Raw genomic sequence first — 13490 nt, 5'->3', positions numbered from 1 at the left:
TCCCCTGTCCTCTCTCTTACTAGTATCATGTATATAAACATTGTTATATAAACAGATATACATACTTGACAAAAGAAATAAACAAATAAATGAAATGAAATTTTCCTTCCTTCCTTCCTTCCTTCCTCCCTTCCCCTAATGTTTCTTTCTTTGTCATGTATATAAACACTGTTATACCACCAATACCTACTTGACAAAAACAAATTTAAAAATGAACAAATAAATAAACAGCCACCCTGCACCCCTGTCCTTCCCCCCCCCACCGCCACCTTCCCCCGCACGAAAGCCCCCCCCCCCCACGTGCCAAACTGGGAAGGCTCACCATTTCACCGGCTTCCCTCCCATCTTCCAAATTTGGCTCGGCCCCCAGCCGTCTCCTGGCCGGCCTGGGTCCTCACATGCCACATCCCTCCGTCAGCCGAGCGGAGGCCCCGAGAAACCTTCGGCCCAGGTCGGACGGTCGAAAAAACGTCCCGGTGGGAAAATAGTTAGTGCCGAGCAGGAGGGTTGACAAAATCACCCTTCCGTCTCCTTCGCGAGTTGGAAACCGAGGCAGCGTCCGTCCATCTCTCAGCTCAGCCGGGATGTTGTTTTGCTTTCCACTGTTGCGTTGCAGGTCTGACGCATGGCCAAATTCCTTTCGGCAGCCCCGAGAGAGCCAGACCGTCTGCAGCCTCCTTCTCATCCCATCCCGGGCGGCCCTCGAGTCCCTTTTTCAGCCGCCCGGACGTCAAACGCAGACGAAGGATCGAGGCCTGGTGGGTCGCGTGGGGTGGCAGGCAGGCAGCCAGGCCCCCCCCTCCACCGCCACCCGAGGATGGAATACACTCACACGCACCCTGCAAAGGGTGTGTGTCTACACACGCGCCGTATATTGCTCTCCTTGGCGCTCTGCTGTCACTGGGGTTGTGCGAGGCAGCCGCTGTGTTTTTCCGCGGAGTTGTCTAAGCCGTGGACGATGGAGGGGAGGGGAGGGGAGGGAGGGAGCTGCCTGGGGAAAGCAGCGGGATTTGGCCAGGGCTGTTGTGAGTCACTCACAACCGCTGCCTCCCCCTTTCCTGGAAGGTTAACCCCCAAGAAAAAAAAGAAAACATTTGCAAGCCACGCGGGATGGGGAAGGACAACCCCCCCCTTCTTTATTGTCTCCCTGGGTGCAAAGGGTTTTTTGCTCTGTGCCCACCCCCCCTGGTGCAGGTGGGGTGGGGATTAGCCGATCAAAGCCCCTGCACCGCCTTCTGCCTTCTGCGTTTCAGACCCGTCCTTGCCAGAGGTGGGTTTTATTTCCTCCTTGGGGGGCGAGAGGAGAAAGACCGGGGGACCCTTGGATCATTTCGGCAGCCGCCTTCTGCAGTGATACACACACACACACACAACGGTACCTGTTGTGTTATGTAGCGACCCGCACCGCATGCGAACGCAATTTGAAAAGGCGGAGAGGATGCTGTATGCAAAGCAGGAAAAAAAGGGCTTTGCAGACCACCCACCCCACCCTACGTTTCCCCTTAATCCTTGCTGGGAGAAGGGGGGTGGGAGGGGGAAGGGCTGCACCTAAGCTTGTCAAAGCCCCCCCCCGCCCCCCCCCCCCCAGACGCCCTGTCCATGTTCTGCAGCTGGATGGGAGGCATGAAATCTGCTGTTATGCTCCCTTCCTTATTCAGCACCAGCAACTGCCTTCCCTGGTCATTGCTAAGATACCCAAAATACACACAAACACACAAACAAACACACACACACTCACACCAAAAATACCAAAGAGGACCGAGAGAAATGCCAGCTGCCTTTCAAGGCGAAGGGAAGCGCCAAGAAGGACAGTCCAGAAGAAGAGGCCTTAAATCTTGGCATCCAGATGATTTCAGGATGATTGACACTTGGGAGCTCTTGGCTATCCACACCTCTGCCTGCCAAGAGAAGAGGAAGAGGAGGAGGAGGGGGGGTGATTTTGGGGGCTTTCTGGGGTGTTTTTTTTCCCTTTCCAGATGTTTCATGAGCCAACTAGGTAACATCATCAGTGGAAGGAGGGAGTGAGGCTGGGAGGAGGAGGAAGAGGAGGAGAAGGCAGAGGAGGAGAAAGAGAAGGAAGAAGAGGAGGAGAAAGAGGAGGTGGAAGAGGAGGAAGGGAGGAAGAAGAGGAGAAAAGGAGGAAGAGAAGTAGGAAGAGGAGGAATAGAAGGAGGAGGAGGAGAAAGAGGAGATGGAACAGGAGGAAGAGGAGGAGAAAAAAAGAGGAAGAGAAGAAGGAAGAGGAGAAAGAGGAGAAAGAGAAGGAGGAAGAGGAGGAAGAGGATGAGGAAGAAGAGGAGAAAAGGAGGAAGAAGAGGAGGAAGAGAAAGAGGAGAAAGGAAAAGGAGGAGGAAGAGGAGGAGGAGAAAAGGAGGAAGAAGAGGAGGAAGAGGAGGAGGAGAAAAGGAGGAAGAAGAGGAGGAAGAGGAAGAAGAAGAGGATGAAGAGGAGGAGGAGAAAAGGAGGAGGAAGAGGAGGAGGAATGTCCAAGGGTCTGAATTTGGGGTCACATGACAGGGGTATGCTGCAATGGTCTTAAGTGTGAAACACGGCCGCAATTTCCCTTCTTCCAGCGCCATTGTGGCTTCAACCCGTCATTAAACGAACGGCTGCGCTCGTCCTTCTAACCCAGAAAGAGAGAAACGGACGGGATCTCGTTAACGCGTTTTCCCGTTGCTGCCTTAATGCGCGGAGGCAGGTTAATCCTGCAGACGGATTACGAGGGAGAGACGCCGCTTTAGGCTCTTCCGAGCCCCCCTAAGCTCATCACGTCCCTTCTGGAATGCCTCCTTCACACTCCCCAGACACACACACACAAACACACCACAACTGAGCCTGTCTGTGCACAAACAGGGTCACTTCTCCATCTGGCAAAGGGTTCAGAAAGACGGCCGTTAGGTTGTCCCATTCATGGGGGGAGGGGAACAGAAACACCCCAAAAATGCTTTTGGGGGGGGGGTGTTACGGGACAGATAAAACTCACTGACTCTTTTGCAATGGACACAAGATAGTTGTGAAAGCTCCAACACTGGAGGTTTTTAAGAAGAGATTGTGTGTTCACTAAGTGTTTTTATTTGCTTTGGTCTATGACTGTAATAATAAATTCGATATGATTTGAAGAAGAGATTGGACTGGAGGCTAAAACATATGAAGAATGGTTGGATATCTGTAGTTTCATGAACTAAAGAGGCTAAAACATATGAAGAACGGTTGCAGGAACTGGGCATGGCTAGTTTGATGAAAAGAAGGACCAGGGGAGACATGATAGCAGTCTTCCAGTATCTCAGGGGTTGCCACAAAAAAAGGAGTCAAGCTATTCTCCAAAGCACCTGAGGGTAGAACAAGAAGCAATGGATGGAAACTAAACAAGGAGAGAAGCAACTTAGAACTAAGGAGAAATTTCCTGACAGTCAGAACGGTTGATCAGTGGAACAGAAGTTGCCTCCAGAAGTTGTGAATTCTCCAACACTGGAAATTGTTAAGAATAGATTGGATTGGAGGCTAAAACATATGAAGAATGGTTGGATATCTGTAGTTTAATGAACTAAAGAGGCTAAAACATATCAAGAACAGTTGCAGGAACTGGGCATGGCTAGTTTGATGAAAAGAAGGACCAGGGGAGACATGATAACAGTCTTCCAATATCTCAGGGGTTGCCACAAAGAAGAGAGAGTCAAGCTATTCTCCAAAGCACCTGAGGGTAGAACAAGAAGCAATGGATGGAAACTAAACAGGGAGAGAAGCAACTTAGAACTAAAGGAAGAAAGTTCCTGAGAGTGGAAAGAATTAATCAGTGGAACAGAAGTTGCCTCCAGAAGTTGTGAATGCTCCAACACTGAAAGTTTCAAAGAAGGTGTTGCATAACCATTTGTTTGGTGCAGGATTTCCTGCCTAAGCAGGGGGTTGGACTAGAAGACCTCCAAGGTCCCTTCCATTCTATTCTATTCCGACAGCAAGAAACGTCTCTGGCTTTAGGAGAGGAGCCGAGGAAGGCAAGAGCTGCCAATTACAGCAGCCGAGCAACCAGTGGGGGGCAAATTGTAATTACCCAACCTGGATGGGAGCCAGGGGACTGGGCCACTCCTTTTAATTCCCATGAAATGCAGCGTGGCCTTATTTGAATGAGCTCCTGTGCAGGGACAGTTTCTCCGTCTCCTCTGAAGTCAAAGCAGCCTCTCTTTAGCCCGAAGAGACCAAGGTGTTTTCCTACGATGCCTGCAGATCCAAGCACGGTGGCCTTTTGCAACAAACAGATTGTGATTTTGTCATAAGACTACTTCAGCTTCAACCACAACAACACAAGAGCACACAACAGGTTTAAACTTAATATTAACCGCTCCAAACTTGACTGTAAAAAAATATGACTTCAGTAACCGAGTTGTCGAAGCGTGGAAATCATTACCGGGCTCTGTAGTGTCATCCTCAAACCCCCAACACTTTACCCTTAGATTATCTACGGTTGACCTCTCCAGATTCCTAAGAGGTCAGTAAGGGGCGAGTACAAGTGCACTAGAGTGTCTTCCGTCCCCTGTCCTATTGCTCTCCTATATCTGCTACACCTTTCTTCTATTCCTATATCTCTTCTTCTATTCTTTCATTGATATGTTCTATTCCTATACCTTCTCTTCTATTCTTTCTTAGATATATTTTACTATGAGTATCTCCTCTATAACCTTCATCATGTAATTTACTATGTGTTTGTGTGTGTGTGTGTGTGTGTATGTATGTGTATATGTGTGTGTGTGTGTGTGTGTGTGTGTGTGTATGTATGTGTGTATATATATATATATATATATATGTTTTTCTTATGTCGGATCACCCTGGTATATTTTTAAGGAACGTCACAGCTCCTTTTTTGCCTCTAGGCCCAACCCGGGCCACTGCAAGGCAGTAATATATTTATAGCCGACAAACTATATTTTGTATGTGTTAAATGTTTTTTAGCTGGAATTTTAAAATTAAGGGAGACTAGTATAGATCCATTTCGGCCTTATTAGGCCTCATCAGCTAGCCACACCCTTTCTTTACTGGGATTCGATCTGGGAAGCTTCTGCATTGTAAAGCAGAGAGCTAGCAATTAGACCCATCAGATCTGAATCTGATTTCGTAAATTTGTTTTCGTAAATTTTCATGGGTATATGTATGTAGATTGTTCTGAGTTCGGGTTTTGCCCTGTGTAATATTTTGCATGTTTATGCGACGTTTCGGTGAAATCACATCCACCATCATCAGGCTGAAGTTTCCAAGCTTCGTGCTGTTGTAAAATCCATTTTACAACAGCACGAAGCTTGGAAACTTCAGCCTGATGATGGTGGATGTGATTTCACCGAAACGTCGCATAAACATGCAAAATATTACACAGGGCAAAACCCGAACTACAGTGGCCCCCCAATTGTCCATGAGCAGAAAGAGAAGGAAGAATTCTGGGAGTTGAAATCCACAAGCCTTAAAGTTGCCAAAGTTGGAGACTTTGATGGGGCCTTCGTACCAAAAAGCCACAATTACACCCCAATTATGTCCAGAGATACTTTACTAGAAGAGCCCTCCACTCCTCCACTCGCAACGGAATCCCCTACGCAACTAGACTTACAATCCTGGGTTTAGAAAGCTTAGAACTACGTCACCTTAAACACGACCTAAGCATAGCCCATAAAATCACCTGCTACAACGTCCTTCCTGTCAATGACTACTTCAGCTTCAACCACAACAACACACAAGCACACAACAGATACAAATTTAAAGTAAACTGCTTTAAAATCGACTTCAGGAAATATGACTTTAGTAACCAAGTAGTTGATGCCTGGAACTCACTACCTGACTCTGTAGCATCATCCCCTTATCCCCCAAACTTTACCCTTATACTGTCCACTGTTGACCTCACCCAATTCCTAAGAGGTCAGTAAGGGGCGTGCATAAGTGCACCAGAGTGCCTTCCGTCCCCTGTCCGAATGTTTCTCTTTTACTAGTGTCATGTATATAAATATTGTTATATCTTTGTGTACTACCAATACGTAGTGGACAAAATAAATCAATAAAAATAAAAATAAATCTTCCCATCTCTTGTGCCAGATCTCTCTCTCTCCCCCCCCATCCCACATCCTTGACGGACACCTCAATTTCCAGAGGAAGGGGGGCATCTCTTACCTGGAGAAAGAGGACTCTGAAGGACCGCTGCTCTGCTGGCCTTCGTACTGCTGGACGAGCGCTCGGACGCTCCAGTGCGGCCGCTCAATCTCGCCGTGCAGGTGGCTGTTTCCAAAGAGAAGGACGGCGCTGTCAGGAGGATGAGCACCAAAAATGGCCAAAAAGAGCGAGATAAGACGATGTCTCCTCTCCATCCGGTGGTCGGTTTCAAAAGTGCTTTTCAGTTCTTCCTTCCTTCTCTTCCTCGTCCTCTCTCTTTCTCTCTCTCCCTTCCTTTCTTCCTTCCTTCTCTTCCTCGTCCTCTCTTCCTTCTTTCCTTCTCTTTCTCTCTCCCTTCCTTCCTTATCTTTCTTGTCCTCTATCTCACTTTCTCTCTCTCTTCCTTTCTTCCTTCCTTCTCTTCCTTGTCCTCTCTCTCTCTTTCTCTCTCTCCCTTCCTTCCTTCCCTTCCTCACCCTCTCTCTCTTCCTTTTTTCCTTCCTTCTCCTCATCCTCTCTCTCTCTTTCGTCCTTCCTTCCCTCCTTCCTTCCTTCCCACTTAGCAATAGCACTTAGATGCATATACCGCTTCCCAGTGATTTTATAGTTTTCCCTATGCCGTTTACAGAATCAGCCTCTTGACCCCAACAATCCGGGTCTTTATTTGACCCACCTCGGAAGGACAGAAGGCTGAGTCAACCTTGAGCCGGTCAGGATCAAACTGCCAAATTGCAAGCAGCCATCAGTGAGCAGAAGTAGCCTGCAATGCTGCACTCTAACCACTGCGCCACCCCTCCTCCTGTGTATGATACCTGGGTGCTATCATAAATAGGTATCATAGCACCCAGACTTTGGTTGTATAACTGTTGTAGGGATGGGGAATTGGTCATTGGTCACTTTTTTTCAACCTCCGTGTACCATTCACTAACTGAATGGTCCTAAAGCGAGGACGACGTGTAAATATTCAAAGCGTAGTTCCTGCTGCTCTGCCGAAGGGGCCGCGTACCTGGGCTGTGGCTGGAAGGCATCCCGTCCCACTCCCGAGACATCCTGGCGCACCTCGGCCAGGGCGGCCGCTGCCTCTTGGGCCACAGCCACGGCCGAGCGAGGCCTGTGACGGGCTAGCAAGACTCGGCTGCCCCCCTGGGTCTCCTCCGCGGTCCCGGGGGAAGCGATCTTGCCAGATCCAGGCTTAAAGTGAACGGCCAGCGCAAGGACCAGCCTCATGGTGCACTTCAGATTCCCTTCCACGATGTCTAGAAGAGACAAAGAGGCCAAAATGGCAATGAGATGGTCACTTTCTCTCTCTCTCATTTTCTCTTTCTGTCTATCATTCTCTCACTTATTTTCTCTCTCTCTCTCTCTCAATCTCTCTCTCTCTTTCATTTTCTCTCTTTCATTTTCTGTCTTTCTGTCTGTCTTTCTTTTTTTCTGTCTCTCTCATTCTTTCTCTCATTCTCTCTTTTTGTCTGTCTTTCTCTCTCTTAATCTTTCTCATTCTCTCTCTCTCATTTTCTGTCTTTCTCACTCTTTCAATCTCATTCTCCCCCCTCTCTCACTCTCTCTCTTTCTCTCATTTTCTCTTTTTTCTCTGATTCTATTTCTCTCATTTCTTTCTCTCCTTCTCTCTCTTATTCTCTCTCTTTCTCATTCTTTCTCTCTCTCAATCTCATTCTCTCATTTTCTGTCTTTTTCTCTCTGATTCTCACTCTCATTTTTTCTTTCTCTCATTCTCTCTTATTTTCTGTCTCTCATTATTTCTCTTTCTCAATCTCATTCTCTCCCCCCTTTCTCTCTCTCTCCCCCATTTTCTAACCTTTTCTCTCTGATTCTCTCTCACTTTCTGTCTTTCTCTCATTCTCTCTTATTTTCTGCCTTTTTCATTCTTTCTCAATCTCATTCTGTCTCCCCCCTCTCATTCTCTCTCTTTCATTTTCTGTCTTTCTCTGTCTTTCTTTCTCTTATTTTCTGCCTTTCTCTCTCTCTCTCTCTCTCTCATTCTCTCCCTTCCCTGTCCTCCTAACTTTAGCCAGAGAAGCCCCCAGGCCCTTCAAGGTGAGTGGCTGAACAGTGGAGGAGGGTCACCTTTAGCCGAGGTCTGGTGCATGCGGATTTTCTTGGAGGCCACGAATTGTAGGACTTTTTCCACGTTCTCCTTCATGGCCTGCTGGCTGGTGGGAGATACTTCCACCCCACTCAGCTTCTCTCCAGCTGCAAAAGAGGAGCAGCAAAAATTGTAGGGAAACTCTTAAAACCTGAAAGTTTGGAAGGACACCAGTCAACCCCTAGGCTTCGGATGTGTCACTGGGATTATATACTGCTCAAAAAAATACCATCCACGTGTCTTTGCAATGAGGCAACTCACCTACGATCTCAATGAGAGACGCAAAGACCACACCATCGCGAAGGTCACGTCTCAAATCCTGCACCGGTTGAACTTCGGGCTTCTTCTTTAGCTGTGAATTCACCCAGGAGACGTAGGACTGGAGCTGTTGCTGGAAAAAAGAAAGGAAGGAAGGAAGGAAGGAAGGCAGTCACTTCACTAAATATAATGAAAGCATTAACTTCTCCCTGTATCCTTCTCTCTCATCTATCTATCCTTCCTTTCTTTCTTCCTTCCTTCATATCTATCTATCTATCTTCCTTTCTCTTTCCTTCCTTCCTTCCTTCAATTCATCTCTTTCTCTCAATCCTCCCTCCCTCCCTTCCTTCCGTATCTATCTATCTATCTATCTATCTATCTATCTATCTATCTATCTATCTATCTATCTACCTACCTACCTACCTACCTACCTATTATCTATATCTACTCTCCCTGTTTTTATTTATTATTATTATTTATTATTACTTAGATTTGTATGCCGCCCCTCTCCGAAGACTCGGGGCGGCTCACAACATGTAAAAAACAAATCATAAGCAATCAGACAAATTTAAAATATTTAAATATTTAAAAAAAACCCATATGCTAACAGTCACACACACAGACATACCATGCATAAATTAAACGTGCCCAGGGGGAGATGTTTCAGTTCCCCCATGCCTGACGGCAAAGGTGGGTTTTAAGGAGTTTATGGAAGGCAGGAAGAGTAGGGGCAGTTCTAATCTCCGGGGGGAGTTGGTTCCAGAGAGTCGGTGCCGCCACAGAGAAGGCTCTTCCCCTGGGGCCCGCCAACCGACATTGTTTAGTTGACGGGACCCGGAGAAGGCCCACTCTGTGGGACCTAATCGGTCGCTGGGATTCGTGCGGCAGGAGGCGGTCTCGGAGATATTCTGGTCCGATGCCATGAAGGGCTTTAAAGGTCATAACCAACACTTTGAATTGTGACTGGAAATTGATCGGCAACCAATGCAGACTGCGGAGTGATGGTGAAACATGGGCATACCTAGGTAGGCCCATGACTGCTCTCGCAGCTGCATTTTGCACGATCTGAAGTTTTCCTAAGTCTTCGGAGAGGAGCGGCATATAAATCTAATAAATCATTATATTATTATTATTATTATTATTATTATTATTATTATTATTATTATTATTAAAATAAGACATCCCCAGATAATAAGCCCAACTAGGTTTTTGAGTACAATAAGGTGAAGTACTTATTTCAGGGTTCAAAAAAATATAAGACAGGGTCTTATTTTCAGGGAAACATATCTATCCATCCTTCTCTCTCTCTCTCTCTCTCTCTCTCTCTATCTATCTATCTATCCATAATCTTCCATCTATATTATCATCTATGCATCCATCCATCCCCCCTGCATAAAAAAACCAAGCCTCCCCCTATATAAAACCTGGCACCAATAACATTCTTTGTTATTCTTACTCGTCTTCTCCATAATATTTAAAACTCAATCACCTTATCTCGATTTTACCAGCAATGCCTTATTATCAAAGCATCAAAACTTCAATGACTCTTAACATGGAATTTCATGAACGGTTTGAGACTCTTTCAAAAATTTCCCGCAGCCTATTATGTGCGCGGGAAATTCTCTTGGCACTTACAGGATTTTTTTGTGCCAGGCTGAATTATTCTAAATTTTTCCCAAACAAGGATTGGGAGGTTGGGGGAAGGACGGGGGACTGAGTGGGAGAAAGCAGCTATCTGTCACCGCTGACAGCTGAAGGATTAACAAGCGGCAGAAATAATAAGGCATTAAAATTTAATGGAAAGAAAGAACAGCAGAGGGATGTTAAATGCACAGAAAGCAGAAAACTAACAAAAAAAACCCAACCAACAAGAAGAAAAAATAAATTTCTGAGATGTGAAAAGGAAGAGAATTTAGGGCAAATGCTTCTTTATTTATAACTTCTCCACCCGCACGTCCCAAATTGTGTTAATATAGCAGAAAAAGTGCTTCCCATTCGCTCCCTGGAGCAGAATAAAAACTCGGGTGAATCTTGATTGAAAATAAACGTATTTTGCAATTCTACAAGCATTGATGCTCTCCCGAATCTCTCACTGTGACAAGGTGAGGAAAGAAACGGTACCCACAGACGGCTGCGTTTCCCCAAGATCGCCCATGTAACGAAAGAGCAAAAATACCCGCAGTTTGGTTTTCAAAAACCACGGCCGTAACTTTGCAAATTTAGGCGTGACTGCGAATTTCACACTTATTTCCACATCACCGTTGAATAAAAGTTATCGCATTATCTAAAGAGGAGACGGTCTCAGCCCCTATAGCAAGAGGCTCAACGGACTTTACGTTACGACTTAAGACCCCCCAAAAATAACAGGATACAGAATAACAGAGCTGGAAGGGACCTTAGAGGTCATCTAGTTCAACCCCCATGCTTGTTGGCATAAATGGGTCTTAAGCATCTTGCGGAAGGCAAGGAGGGTGGGGGCAATTTGGATCTCTGGGGGGAGTTGATCCCAGAGGGCCGGGGCCGCCACAGAGAAGGCTCTTCCCCTAGGTCCCGCCAGACACTGTTTAGTCGACAGGACCCGGAGAAGGCCAACTCTGTGGGACCTAATCGGCCACTGGGATTCGTGCAGCAGAAGGCGGTCCCGTAGGTATTCTGGTCCGATGCCATGTAGGGTTTTAGAGGTCATGTTTCTAAAGAAAATGATTAAGATAGCATTATGCTGGAGATGTAGTAAGGATGCAGTAGTCTTCAGTTTAGGTCAAGAGGCTTAGCGACTGTTTGAAGTTACAATGGACCCCACCCCGATCGGTATTTATGACCCAATTCTAAAATGTGAACAGCTGGGTGAAATAAATAAATGGATGCAAAATACAGTAAGTTAAAAAATGAATGTTTTACAAAGATATTGTAAATCGTGCAGAATGCAGCTGCGAGAGCTATCATGGGCCTTCCTATATATGCCCATGTCACACTAACACTCCGCAGTCTGCATCGGTTGCCGATCGGTTTCCGGTCACAATTCAAAGTGTTGGTTATGACCTATAAAGCCCTTCATGGCACCGGATCAGATTATCTCCGGGACCGTCTTCTGCCGCACGAATCCCAGCGACCAGTTAGGTCCCACAGAGTTGGCCTTCTTCGGGTCCCGTCGACTAAACAATGTCGTTTGGCGGGACGCAGGGGAAGAGCCTTCTCTGTGGTGGCCCCGGCCCTCTGGAACCAACTCCCCCCAGATTTCAGAGTTGCCCCCACCCTCCTTGCCTTTCGTAAGCTCCTTAAAACCCCCCTATGTCGTCAGGCATGGGGGAATTGAGATATTCCCTTCCCCCTAGGCTTATAAAATTTATGCATGGTATGTCTGTATGTATGATTGGTTTCTTAAATTGGGGTTTTTTACATTACTTTTAATATTAGATTTGTTCATGTTGTCTTTTTACTGTTGTTAGCTGCCCCGAGTCTATGGAGAGGGGCGGCATACAAATCAAATCAAATCATAAATAAAATATTAGAAATAAATATATGCACACTTAAATAATAATTACATGGTACGTGTGTGTATAATTGCCATTGGTAACAGCTGTTGCAATATTATACTTTTGGGGGGGGGGGGGTTGTTGGATTTTTTTATTTCCAAAAGCAATTTTTAGGCATTTTTCCCCCCTTTCTCAAATGCACCACATTTGCACTGCAATTATCTCTTCTCTTTTGTTCTTTTCCCCCCCCTGCTACTATTTTAAAAGAAAAAAGAAATCCATTAAAAAAGACCCCCAGCCGATTTCTGTCTAGGAGCTTTAATTACCGAGATCTCGTCCTGTCTGCCGGCACAAATCAGGTCACATTTGCAAGCTTTTCATCTGAGGGTTTGCCCCGTGAATGGAAATTAGTTTTAAAGTTGCCGGCTTCCTTGACATTTTTTTTAATTACAGATTTCTTTTGTACTTTAAACCGCGACCAGATGTTCCATTCTGTTTTTGGCTCTGCATGGAAATCGGAGGAAACCCGAGAAGGATAAAAGGGAAGAGACAAACCCGTAATAGGAGATTATTAGTGAAGATAAGGAACATTATATGGGTGAACAGTGCAGTCAGGCAGTAGGGAAAGCAAGTAGGATGCTTGGCTGCATAGCTAGAGGTATAACAAGCAGGAAGAGGGAGATTGTGGTCCCCTTATATAGAGCGCTGGTGAGGCCACATTTTGGAATACTGTGTTCAGTTCTGGAGACCTCACCTACAAAAAGATATTGACAAAATTGAAGGGGTCCAAAGACGGGCTACAAGAATGGTGGAAGGTCTTAAGCATAAAACGTATCAGGAAAGACTTCATGAACTCCATCTGTAGAGTCTGGAGGACAGAAGGAAAAGGGGGGACAGGATCGAAGCATTTAAATATATTAAAGGGTTAAATAAGGTCCAGGAGGGAAGTGTTTTTAATAGGAAAGTAACACAAGAACAAGGGGACACAATCTGAAGTGAATTGGGGGAAAGACCAAAAGCAACATGAGAAAATATTATTTTACTGAAAGAGTAAGTAGATCCTTGGAAGAAACTTCCAGCAGACGTGGTAGATAAATCCACAGTAACTGAATTTAAACATGCCTGGGATAAACATAGATCCATCCTAAGATAAAATACAGAAAATAGTATAAGGGCAGACTAGATGGACCATGAGGTCTTTTTCTGCCGTCAGACTTCTATGTTTCTATATTATATGGCTGGAGACCCCGGCAAATTACGAAAAGTGGAATCTCATCAGCTTATGTCTAGTCTGGATCTCATCCTTTTTCTCTCCCTGGGGAAGATCCACCTGACCACTACAACATCTGGTTGGGTTAGATCAGTGTTTCCCAACCTTGGCAACTTGAAGGTATCTGGACTTCAACTCCAAGAATTCCCCAGCCAGCATTTGCTGGCTGGGGAATTCTGGGAGTTGAAGTCCAGATATCTTCAAGTTGCCAAGGTTGGGAAACACTGGGTTGGAGGACCTACAAGGTCCCTTCCAACTCTGT

At 45.9% G+C, this 13490-nt stretch overlaps 1 protein-coding gene across 10 annotated transcripts in view; it reads right to left on the bottom strand.

Annotated features, from left to right (window-relative positions):
* The window catches only part of DIXDC1 (DIX domain containing 1), a 52121-nt gene that overhangs the window by 21392 nt on the left and 17239 nt on the right, over positions 1 to 13490 (bottom strand). For 6 of the 10 annotated variants that reach the window (XM_070765815.1, XM_070765814.1, XM_070765816.1 and 3 more), the window contains 4 exons: positions 8489 to 8618; positions 8209 to 8334; positions 7130 to 7379; positions 6145 to 6249 (listed from right to left, as the gene is read on the bottom strand). In XM_070765815.1, the coding sequence (XP_070621916.1) occupies positions 6145 to 6249; positions 7130 to 7379; positions 8209 to 8334; positions 8489 to 8618 (611 nt within the window). Of the gene's footprint in view, positions 1 to 322; positions 1647 to 6144; positions 6250 to 7129; positions 7380 to 8208; positions 8335 to 8488; positions 8619 to 12284; positions 12463 to 13490 lie in introns of those variants that run through there. The other 4 variants (XM_070765821.1, XM_070765822.1, XM_070765823.1 and 1 more) reach the window with 3 other exon arrangements.

This window comes from Erythrolamprus reginae, chromosome 12, assembly GCF_031021105.1.
Source record: "Erythrolamprus reginae isolate rEryReg1 chromosome 12, rEryReg1.hap1, whole genome shotgun sequence".
Classification (NCBI taxonomy): domain Eukaryota; kingdom Metazoa; phylum Chordata; class Lepidosauria; order Squamata; family Dipsadidae; genus Erythrolamprus; species Erythrolamprus reginae.
Note: the sequence above shows the minus strand (reverse complement) of the source record. Positions and strands in the feature narration are given on the sequence as shown.